This window comes from Kryptolebias marmoratus, linkage group LG6 (assembly GCF_001649575.2).
Source record: "Kryptolebias marmoratus isolate JLee-2015 linkage group LG6, ASM164957v2, whole genome shotgun sequence".
Classification (NCBI taxonomy): Eukaryota; Metazoa; Chordata; class Actinopteri; order Cyprinodontiformes; family Rivulidae; genus Kryptolebias; species Kryptolebias marmoratus.
The window spans coordinates 20084748-20096915 of record NC_051435.1 but is presented as its reverse complement, the minus strand read 5'-3'; the positions used below and the strand labels follow the sequence as shown (position 1 = coordinate 20096915).

The following is a 12168-nucleotide window of genomic DNA, read 5'->3' as shown; positions in this document are numbered from 1 at the left end:
ACCAATGCAATCCAGTTCAAAGCAACACAACATTTGGACTGGGTCGGGATTGACTTGATGTTCTGAGTCTGGATTTGAAAAAAATGACTGCTCTACAGTGCACTCTGCAGTACACTCTCCTCAGTTGTTGATGTGCAACATTTTCATTTGTACACCTCCCTCTGAAGCAGGGAGAAGGACACTACAGGACTTTTCAGTTTCATTGTCACACAACCATGAGGACAACTTCTTAGTCTCACCTTCACAAGAACAGACCTGACAGCGACTCTACCTCTAAGAGACATTGATGGTAAAGAAAAGGAACATTTTGATCCAAATAACTGTGATCATGACTTTGACATTTGTTTTGGGGAGGTAAATTACCATCTTACCAACTTCTGTGGAAGACCAGGATGATAGCAGCCGACCAGTTTATCCAGTCTTTACCTCCTGGTGTCAGAAATGAGCACAGCAGTGAGCTCCATCAAGCTTTGACTCCATTTGCCCATTATAAAATCCTAAACATTACATTTCAATAATGAAAACACTTTATCTGAGATAAAGTAGACAAGCTTTAGAAACAATTTTATGTCCCTTTTTATCACAATGACATCAACAACAACAGTTACTAAATAACCTTTACACACAGTCAGAAAATGTTCAACTTTGCAATACCTTCTAACTGTAATACAATGTTTATGTTCAATATGTTAACTGGAACAATTACTGCTAATTTGCAGCACATTGCACCAAGCTTTTTGACACAATTAAACCAAAGCAGGTTAATAACCACAGAACTAACAGACAGATCATACTGTAAAACTACTGACATCTGAGACTCAAAGAAAGTTATTTCAGAGAAGTCAGGTGATTTCTGGATGAGGCCCTGCTCAGTAAACTACTCAGACAGAGTTTAAAACATCTAACAAAAGTAAATTTAAAAAGTCTTTCGGTTCTTCTCTGCAGATCACAGTTTGTCCTTTTGGTGAAACCAAGTAAAACAGAAGCACTCAGAGAGCACAAACCTCTACAAAAACCTCTGACAAGGCCATAGCATCAGTAATCCGATGGTCAGGGTCGGATAAATTTCGGTGACGTCCTAAATTTAATCGTTTGCTGCGACAACCCCAACATTTCCTGAAAATGTCATCAAAATCTGTTTCTTAGTTTTTAAGTAAACTTGCGAACAGACAAACAAACCAACCAACGGACACTGTATGTCACGAGCCTGGGTGCTACCAAGCACCTACGGCTCCAAGGCAAAGATGAGGACCAGTAGGCAGCAGGTGAAGATAAAATCTCTTTAATCAAAAAGATTCCTTTGATCAGCAAAAACGTAGCAAATCCAGAATTCCCAAAAACCTCTCAAATAACAAAGGATCTCCAAAAGACATACAAGGACCCCACAACTAAACTGAAACCCAATTGCCCTTAAATACTTACAAACATAATCACAGAATCAAAAACAGGTGAACCAAAAAACCAAGACATAAACAACCCACAAAAGAAAGAACAAAAACCCGAACCGGATCCAAAGAACCGGAACCCTAACACAAGACATGAAAACCCACAAAAGAAACAAAACCCGAACCGGATCCAAAGAACCGGAACCCTCACAGGATTCTTCTGAATACTGAGAGGAGACGCTTCTCTGACCCACATGTCCTCTCCCCGCTGCCATCCACTCCACTGGGTCAGGTTCTTCCAGTGGAGATCTCTAGCACTCCGAACCTACCAGTGAGGGACCACAGCGGGCCGGACTCCGAGAACCGGAATCCTCACACTGTACCAAAAACATAACCTGTTGGTGGACGTAACAAAAGCTACAATTGTTCACTTGTCCATTTGAATATTATTTGGTCTGTGTCCTCAGCCTCTTCACCTCCAGGTTTCCTCAAAAAAGCATTATCAAAAATAGGTTGAGAAAGTAATCTGCCATAATTATGCTAATGCTTGTTATTTCCCAATCTGCCGTCTGCACTGTAGTCTTTGGTCAGGAAACACAAACACGGAGGACATCATGTTATGTCCACAATCATTGCCTAAAGGCTTTGGCCTTTGGGCTGGACAGAATTAGTCCAAATGATGCAAGTCAAGGAGGTGTGGCCAAACAGCTGTCAGTTACTGAACCCCTTAGACACGAATGACATCTTATTCTGCTGTTTGAGCATTTACAATAAATGTTTTTCTCAGGATTTTTTGGTGCTGATGTCTCTAAAATGAGAAACAATCGGTTTAAATGTCATTTGACAGTAATTTTTTTTTTTCAAATCTTTATTATAAATGTTAGGTAAGGCTTAGGCCTTCTCACCCATTTATTCCAGCCATCCCTGTCTGGATGACTAAAAAAATTACACAAGGTAATGAAAAAATGTTCTTGGGAAGGATTTTATGAAAACTTTGAATCCCAGGGTATTCCAGGCTTAAGAACAGATTAAATTAATAACTGAAGATGTGTTTTTGAGTAAACTTTTTTTTTACATTCATTAAACATCTAAATGCAGAACTGAATGACTCAAGAAGATTGCAGACTTTTGAATTTCATGTTTTTTGACAATCTGACGTGGCAAAACTAAGACATACTGTGACAGTGGGACTTTCCTGTCTGGGACATTATTCAAAACAGAATCTGTAAAACAAGTAGCTCATAACCTGTTTGTGAGCAGATGGGAGCCAGCTCCCATCGTTCACAAAAATCACATTGAGCTGGCTCAGTTGTTAATAGCACATAAATATAAAACCTTTTACTCTGCACACTGAGGGTTGTTATTGTAGAGTTGGACAGATGGGTTCATTTATAGTCAGGGCCCCTGTTTTAAAAATACAAAACAAAAAAGAAATGACAAAGTATAAACATGCTTATCTGAAAAATTACTTGTTTTTTAATATGAAACAAGTCAGCAATCAGCTTTTTCTTTCAATACATTACAAACTTCTACTTGCAGTTTAACCAGTTTTGTTCATACAGATGTACAGTAGGTGCTGCCAGTATTCTGACCACAAAGGGATACACGTCTATGAACTGTATGACCAGTCATGGGGTCATACAGTGTGTTTTTACCATGTGGAAGGAAAGACTATTGTTACTGTCTATTGTAGTTTCAAAAAGTGCTCATTGTACCCACTCTCCTATAGAAAAATCCATTCTAAAGTTTTCTGAGAGATTCAGTCACATAGAAATGTGACTGACGCTCCTCTGCACACTATAGGCCTCTATACCATGGTGCTGGTTCAGGGCTTTACACAATGGGATCTACAGATTCTTTAGGTTGGGTCAGGTATAAAAGTAAGAGTATAAACAGTACCAGCACCAGTGTAGGACAACTCAGTTCTCCGACGGACAAACACTACTATCATGACGATGGGCAAGGTAAACAAATTCAAATTATCACTGATTTACAATCACCCATGGTATTTTGGGTTCTGTTTTTATGTTTAATTTTACTTTGCACTGTTTCAGGTCATCTTCTACGAGGACAGGAACTTCCAGGGTCGCTCCTATGAGTGCATGAGCGACTGCGCCGACATGTCCTCCTACCTGAGCAGGTGCCACTCCTGTAGGGTGGAGAGCGGCTGCTTTGTCGGCTACGACCGTCCCAACTTCATGGGAAACCAGTACTTTTTCAGGAGGGGCGAGTATGCTGACTACATGAGCACGATGGGCATGAGGGACTGCATCAGATCTTGCCGTATGATTCCTACGGTATGTTGCAAACTTTTCTGGTTTTGTGTACCTTAATAACATTAAAATAATGTATGATTATTGAGTGTCTCTATTTCTGCTTTACAGTACAGAGGATCCTACAGGATGAGGATCTATGAGAGGGAGAACTTTGGTGGTCAGATGTATGAGCTGATGGACGACTGTGACTCCATCATGGACCGCTACCGTATGTCCGACTGCATGTCCTGCAACGTGATGGACGGCCACTGGCTGATGTACGAGCAGCCCCACTACAGAGGCAGGATGATGTACCTGAGGCCTGGAGAGTACAGGAGCTTCAGGGAGATGGGATTTGGAGGCACAAGGTTCATGAGCATGAGGCGTATCACGGACTTTTAAAAATAAGTTTATATGAAATCTAAATAAACCATGTATGAATAAAACATTTGATCAAAAAACAGTTAAGTTGTCTTATGTGTCTTTTGACTAAAGATGCCAAGAAATACTAACTACATACTTTGTTTTATGCACATATGTTTATTAAGAAATTTTGAATTGTTGTGAAAATATTTTTGCAACAGCTACACTAATATGCCTTTTACGTCCTTTATTAAAGTTTAACATGAAACTTCTAAAATCCATTGAGAAAAGAAATACTTCTAAATGTAAATTTCAGGTACACTTAACAAAAATGGTATTGTGTTTTATACAATAAAACTTGATCTCACCCTGCAGTCACACCTCCCTGTGCACATAGGTCCTCATTTTCTCAGTCAGTTGTCAGATCCTAATGTTACCTGGATGGTTACTTCCTGAAATATTCCAGAGAGGAGGTTAGACAAACTCTAAATTTCCAGTTTCCAGGTAAAGAACAATTCATTACACAGAGTTCAGTTAAGTCTGAGTATCTTAACCTTGAGTTAAGAGAGTATGGGTGTGAAATAGCAAGCCATGATATGATGGCTTGCCATGGCAATTGCAGGAAAAATAAATCTAGGCTGTTTCTCAATACGAAGTCTCTCCTATCTGACCTGCTGAAGCTTGGACCTCCTTCAGAGTGCTCACAGATGTCTTGGTGGTCTCTTTCACGATCCTCCTTCTTCACGGTCACTCAGTTCATGAGGGACAAATCACTTTGTCATTGAAGAGGGGGTTTTGTCTCAAAGGTCAATTTATATTGACCATGACTAATTTATATTAGCAATAAAAAGGTAAAATGTCCAAAGGGGTGAATATTTTTATAGGCACTGTAACAGAACCTCTTTAAACAGAACAATCCACCCAAACTCTCAGCTTCTGACCTTTTCAGAACATGGCAGACAGGTGATAGTTTAATGTCCACTACTTTGATAAAATCAAAAAGGAAGAGGAACCTTCTTGTCTATGGATCTTCATTTTCCCTCCCTCCCCTGGTCCTTGGTCCCTGCTTTTCTTTCGTTCCCCCTCTTTAGTTTGGTCTTACCTCAAAGTTTAAAGCATGTTTTTTTTTCTGGATTTGTGTATTGTCTTATAAAGTCCAGCAGTAGAAAAGCTAACATTAATAAGATCAAGAATTTGAATTTACAAAGCTGTTAAAGATATGTCCTGCTAAAAAATTTGCTCATAAACGCCACATTTTGCCTAATTTCCCAACTCAATTGGCTAAATATTTTAGACCCCTCAAAAGTCATCATCTTAGCCCTCCTGGGTGATCTTCTGAACACGCTGTTACTTTCAACTGAACCTCAGAAAGGTATCTTTGCTCCTGGTTATAGCATTTAAGCTGACGCAAGTTGATAAACAAAATTTTCACATCTAATCTGATTATTGGCAATTTGACAAAATCACTATCATCCTTTAGACCCAAATTCCAAAGTGAAAATACTTATCAAGTAGTCTATTTTGTCCAATTTCTTGCATGTGTAAATCTAAAACTTGGATTCTAATTTCAAACATCTTGTTTAAAAAATTCTCATACTTTAGATAGTTTTTAATCAAAGCCTTCCCTAAGATCATAAAGGTTTTTTTTGCATTCCATAATTTTTTCCTCAGATTTGACTGATTCCATAATTTATTCCCTGTGCTGGTTCTAAAACTCTAACTGTTACTGGCTACCACAATTATTTTTCTTGATTTCTTTTAGTGTTTCCTAAAGCCAGAAAGTTGCCATTTGAAATGCCTTTAGTTTTTTGTCACATCTGTGATCTGCTTTTTATTCTACAAAATTAAACAACTGAAGGAACATCCTCAGAGACTGGTGATTCCATCATTTTTACCAGGGGTTGTAGTATATATCATTGACCTGTGAGAGAAAACCAATGTCCATCCATCCATTTTTTACCCACTTTTCCATTAAGGGTTGCAGATATTTGTACCTGTCTCCAGGTGCCATTAGGTGAGAGGCAGGCTACACCCTGGTCAGGTCACTAGTGCATCACAGGACCACACATAAAGATAAACAAGACAATTGTTAACACTCTCATCCTCACTGCGTGACAGTTTAAATGACCAGTTAAACTAACATGTATGTTTTTGGACTGTGGAAGGAAACTGGAAGAACTCATAGAAATTCCTTGCATGTACAGGAAAAACATGCAAACGTCAAACAGAAAGGCCACAGCTGATTTTTGATCCTGCAACTTGGTGTAAACCAACATCTCTAACCACTGCCCTGCCCAATTGAAAGACATGGGAAAAAACTGCATGCAAGGGGAGACTGTGCAAACCATTTCATAATACACTGCAAGTCTGTTTTTAACAAAATAGATTGAAAATATAGTTTGATAATTAATCTTTCGTTAAGCATGCAGAACAAGCTGCATATCTTATAGCTGATTTCTGATTACACGTAGAGACATTACCTGAGACAAATCCCACAAGAAGATATCTATCAGCAGTCAATGAAGGACAGAACACAAAGGTCTTGTCGAAACACCTATAATGTGTAATATTTATCAATGGAAAGCATTGATTCATTTGGAGGATGTAGCTCACATGTGCAATATTTATACTCCAAAGGCAGGAAATCTGTCTCCTAATATACCAGTACAATAAAGTTGGTGAGGGGTGCTGTATTTTCTTTGTATTCCATTGCATGTTATAGTGCATCATTCATATTTATTCTATGTTACTTATTTTTCTGTTTTTATTGACTCATAGAGCTCTAAAAACTCCAGCCCAGCCGTACTGTGTTGTGTGCAGACAAATGTCAGATTAAAATTTTAAACCTTTGTGAATTATTACAAGTACAATGGAAGTGCAGACTTATCTCACCCAGAATGCTTATGCATGTTACGCAAGAGAAAATAAAAACAAGCAGGATGATCAGAGCTGCCGTGTTTAAGGTGGTTGATAGAGTCCCATCATCATGTGGACAGATCAGAAATAAGAAAATATTTGACCCTAAAAATGATCAGAAGCTGACAACCAGTTTATGAGCTGTTCGGAGAATTTCTTTTCTTTCTCCTGTAGTTTACATATTAATTTTGTTTTATATGTCAACATGCAAGTGCTGATTTTACACAGTGTAATTTATGATCAGAAAGTTGAGACTTATTTGGTTGCTATTACGTTTTTACTTCAAATAATAAAAGAAAGACAATCTTTATATCTAAACTTTATATCTAAAAATTTTATTATTTAAAGAGTTTGCACTTAAACTAAACACTAGTGCCTACAGAAATGCAACAAAAAACAAAACAAAAGATGAACATAAACAAACAATAATAATATTGGAAGTTACATTAGTTCAGATATTAGCCTTAGGTTAGTTTATGTTTAATATTTTTAGGGTTCTGAAGCTAATTGAGGGCCCTTCATTGTACAAGACAGAAACTTGAAGGATGACTTTACTTCAGGTTTAAGGGTATTTATTTACATATTTGCGATATAAAATAAGCTAATGATAAACAAATGAGTTATTGATGAATAATTCCAGTAACTTTAAGGCAAAAGACGATTGATTGATGAATCATGGAAATTACGTTAAGATACCAGAAAATGAAATAAATAATTGATTTAAACCATTAAAAATGGATGAGAGAAGCTGGACGTGAACAATTTAGTTAAAAAAACAACATAAAGAAGTATTGTCATACTGAGTCTGATTGTTATCATCCTCAGAATACCCATAAAATGATGTTATTAAGGACACAAAGCAAATAAAAGGAGCTGATCTGATCGAGTGAAGAAAACTTTTCCACTGTTTAATGCAGTCCAAGTGGTGTCTGTTACCGAACATTGAACACTGACCAGACTGGAACTCCTGAAGACGGGAGAGGAACCTTGATTGTAGTTCGACCAGCTGAATGTTTGTAGCTGGCTCAGATTTTTGGTTAAGTACTATTAGTAAATAACTCTGGTCCTCGGTGCTTAAAGTTCAGTTCAGCAAAGTTGATATGATTGTTTGTTGTAACTCAGATTTAAGGCTGATTGATTGTTGTTCTTGTTGCTACTTACAGGAGATAAGCAAAGAATCCAGTCAGTTCAGTTGCAACCAAGGTTTGTCATTTAAGTAAAAAAATGAACAAAATGAAGGGTTACTTTACTGGATTGTAGTAAAGGCATCAAACACTAGAGAGCATTGGTTTTAATAATTTTAATGTACTTATCATCAGTAAAATGCAAGCCTGTGAAGAATCTTGCTGAAGCCACACAGCTGATTTGAAACAAACAGGCAGGATATTTAATGCCATCCAAACTAACTCTTTTTGCTTTACTATAAAGTTACTTTGAAAAGTAACTTTCTCTACGTCTTTTCTGTCATAGCAGTTAGCAAAAAATAAATAAATCATCAACCTTACAGTGCTGACTGACTGTGACCAATAGGGACAAATACTTGTACCATTAGGTCACCTGTACTGGAAATACCACAGCTGTCTTTAGGGCACAGGAGATATACTCTTCATTAGTGATTTATTTCAAATAAATGCGATTGCTGTTTTTAAAAAGAGTTCTATCAAGTCATCAGCTGTCCTTAGCTTTTGACTTGTATAGCAAAAAAATAACCATACTTATCCTCAATTGATCAATTTTTTCCAAAAATTAGGATTGCATCATAGCTTAAATTTACAGGTAAATATATCTGATTTTGATGACCATGAAGCACTTTTCCAAACCCAATAAAATAATTATTAAACCTACTTTTTCTATTCCTTTATCTATATATTATCTATTTAGGCATTTCCACAGTGAAAATAAATGATCTAATCTGTTTATTATTAATATCCTAAAATTACCTTATATTTTGTGTTTCTCAGGAGTGCATCACTATGAATCTAGAAACGTGGTTTGTTTTTATCTGAAAACCTTTTGGAGGAATACTTTAACTATTTTGCCATGCTAAATCTCACCCCATGTAGAATTCAAATTCATTATATAATACCTTTAATATGCTGAAACTTCAATGTGTGGAGGTATCTACTTAACTTATTTGAAATATCCTGTCATGTGTCACAGCAGTAGTTGTACAACATAAAAACTAGCTTTTAGTGGAGTAAAATTGCAACAAAAAAAACCATTTGGGTTTAAATAACTACTGTGGAAACAATGAGCAGCAAACAGGTTGTAAAAACAGTTCTTAACACTTTCATGTGCAAGCCCATTCACATATTGTCTGAAAATGTTTGTATTGGGAAAAAAGGGGCCTTTTCTAAAGACTAAAAATGAACATACCCTCAGCATTTTGTGGAGCTCTATAGTAAGTTGCTGAGCGAGGAGTTTTGTGAAGGGGGTGGTGTCAGTGGTTCTTTACATTTGTACAGGTATAAAAGGAAAGGGTTAAACCAGGTATGAAAGCAGCACAGGAGCAAGAGTAACAACTCATCCGCAGCTAACATGAGCAACACCGGCATGAGCATGAGAGGCAAGGTAAAAAATCTTTATCTGACAGACAAAACCTTTATTTTCCTTTCATAAATGTTTTGTAACTGCTGTTTAATTAGTACAATTCAATCTATTTCAGATCATCTTCTACGAGGACAGGAACTTCCAGGGTCGCTCCTATGAGTGCATGAGCGACTGCGCCGACATGTCCTCCTACCTGAGCAGGTGTCACTCCTGCAGGGTGGAGAGCGGCTGCTTCATGGCCTATGACCGCCCCAACTTCATGGGAAACCAGTACTTTTTCAGGAGGGGCGAGTATGCTGACCACATGAGCATGATGGGCATGAGGGACTGCATCAGATCTTGCCGTATGATCCCAATGGTAGGTTTTAGACTCTTCTGCTTTATAAATTTGGGGTTTATTACAATGAGAATGTAAATTAAAACAGTCTATGAAAATAATGTGTCTAATGGTCTTTACAGCACAGAGGATCCTACAGGATGAGGATCTATGAGAGGGAGAACTTCGGCGGTCAGATGTATGAAATGATGGACGACTGTGACTCCATCATGGACCGCTACCGTATGTCCGACTGCATGTCCTGCAATGTGATGGACGGCCACTGGCTGATGTACGAGCAGCCCCACTACAGAGGCAGGATGATGTACCTGAGGCCTGGAGAGTACAGAAACTTCAGGGAGATGGGATATGGAGGCACGAGGTTCATGAGCATGAGAAGAATTATGGATTCCTTCTATTAAACTTTTCCTGTTTATTGCCAGTGAATAAAATAATCCTAGACTACCCAGACTGTTGTCAACCTTCTTGTTCTTCTGAAAGGTTATGATATAGTACCATACATAGAATGTTAAACATCACATATGAAACAGCTTTTCATCCATCCATTTTACCCGCTTTTCCGTGCAGGGTCATGGGGCGCTGGTGTCAATCTCCAGCGGTCATTGTGTGAGAGGCCAGTTAAGCCTGGACAGGTCCATCACAGGGACACATAAAGACAAACAAGACAAAAAAACTATTCATGCGCTCACTCACACATAGTTACCAATGAACCTAATATGCATGTTTTTGGTCTGTGGGAGAAAACTGGAGTACCTGGAAAAAACCCACGCACAATTGGGAGAACATGTCAACTACAAATAAAAAGGCTGGGAGGGGAACCACTGCCCCATCGTGCCGCTCAAAATGAAAGGTATTTTCTCAATCATGAAATGTATTGAATCTGAAGAGGAAAAGAAAATCTATCTATGAAAATGAAAAGCTTGAAGTGGGCACATTTCTTGCAATGTGTCTTGAGGTGTTTCGATGAAAAACCCTAAATCTTCTGAGAAAAATTGCTTCCGCTGCTGTGATCAGGCAACAGAAATCTGAAGTTAAGAATTATTTTATGAAACACAAATGCATGGAATAAAAAAATTGTACATGTGTGGGTGAATGTATGTGTGACGGAGAGATAACTGACTAAAACAAAGGCAGATATAGAGAGTGGAGAGAAAGTAGAGCAACTAATGCGCGGAATGAAGTCTCTGAGAAGAAGAAAAAAATACAGCTTGAGGAGAAAAAGAGAGAGAGGAATGGAGAAGATTAACATTATTATGATTATTTCACCAATGCATCCAACTTCTGCCACTGTTCCCAGGCCAGAAAGGACAGAAGATCCCTCCAACAAGTTCTGGGTCTGCCCTGAGATCTCCTCCTAGTGGGACATGACTGGAAAACCTCCAGAGAGAAGCATCATAATCAGATACCTGAACCACCTCAGCTGATTCCTTTGGATAAGGAGGAGCAAAGGCTCCTCTCTGAGTTCTCCCGGATGATAGAGCACTTCACCCTATCTCTATGGCTGAGACTCAGGAAGAGTTGAGAACTTTGGATGGCTCAGGTGTGGCTCAGATGAGTTTGTTTTGCAAGTGGTGATATACCAGAGAGATAAAAGATGACATGTAAGCCAGAGGGGAGTTTTTGGGTAGATGAGAAAAGCGAGGACCAGGTTGAGAGATGTGGATTTCCTGAGGAAGTTAAGATAAGTAATGGGACAAAACTGAGGCGAAGTGGGAGAAACTGATTAGTGGCAGACAGATAATAAATCTGAAATTTGAGAGAAACTTCAAAACCAAAACCCAGTGATCCAAACCACAGGTTCACACCATTCAGCACATTAACTCTTGGCCTGTTGGTTCATCAAATATCAGCTTTAGAGGCCTGAAACATGATAAGACATAAATCAATGAAGGGTGAAGACTTTAAATTCTTAAAATAGACCAACACCTACCAGTTCTACAGCCAACATTCACAAAGATTTGGATACACAAAAAGGCTTCAAGCTACTTTACCTACCCTAAGTCTCATCACACACAAAGGCAACATAGGAAAGGAAACTTTAGCAAATTAGGCATCAGCAGATGCCTAACACGTAGAAGCAGAAGCAGATAAACACTTAGAAGAGGCCTGGAACACAGCAAAGTTTAACTCAACATTTGATTAGTGTTTTAAATAAATAAAATGAACCAACACACACTGGTATTACAGCCAACATGTACAAAAGAATCACATGAGAAGACAAAAGGCTAAAGACAAATTAGTTGGTCTTATATATTATGGCAGGTGAGTTAGGCAGGACAAAGCCCTGTCTGGGCATACATGAGCCTAGAAGGAAAACTCCACTTCTTGCTACAGACAGCTGATGGCAGAGGCATAAGAAGAG

At 38.3% G+C, this 12168-nt stretch overlaps 2 protein-coding genes across 2 annotated transcripts; both read left to right on the top strand.

The window, feature by feature from the left end:
* The first annotated feature begins 3220 nt into the window (after positions 1–3220).
* On the top strand, positions 3221–4103 carry LOC108238859 (gamma-crystallin M3-like). Its single transcript, XM_017421197.3, has 3 exons — positions 3221–3349; positions 3440–3682; positions 3770–4103. The coding sequence occupies exons 1-3, from the start codon at positions 3335–3337 to the stop codon at positions 4040–4042; spliced, it is 531 nt and encodes a 176-aa protein (XP_017276686.1). The 5' UTR covers positions 3221–3334; the 3' UTR covers positions 4043–4103.
* A 5281-nt stretch (positions 4104–9384) lies between these two features.
* Positions 9385–10256, top strand: LOC108238783 (gamma-crystallin M2-like). The gene is made up of 3 exons (XM_017421087.2): positions 9385–9490; positions 9585–9827; positions 9929–10256. The coding sequence occupies exons 1-3, from the start codon at positions 9458–9460 to the stop codon at positions 10205–10207; spliced, it is 555 nt and encodes a 184-aa protein (XP_017276576.1). The 5' UTR covers positions 9385–9457; the 3' UTR covers positions 10208–10256.
* The last annotated feature ends 1912 nt before the right edge of the window (positions 10257–12168 follow it).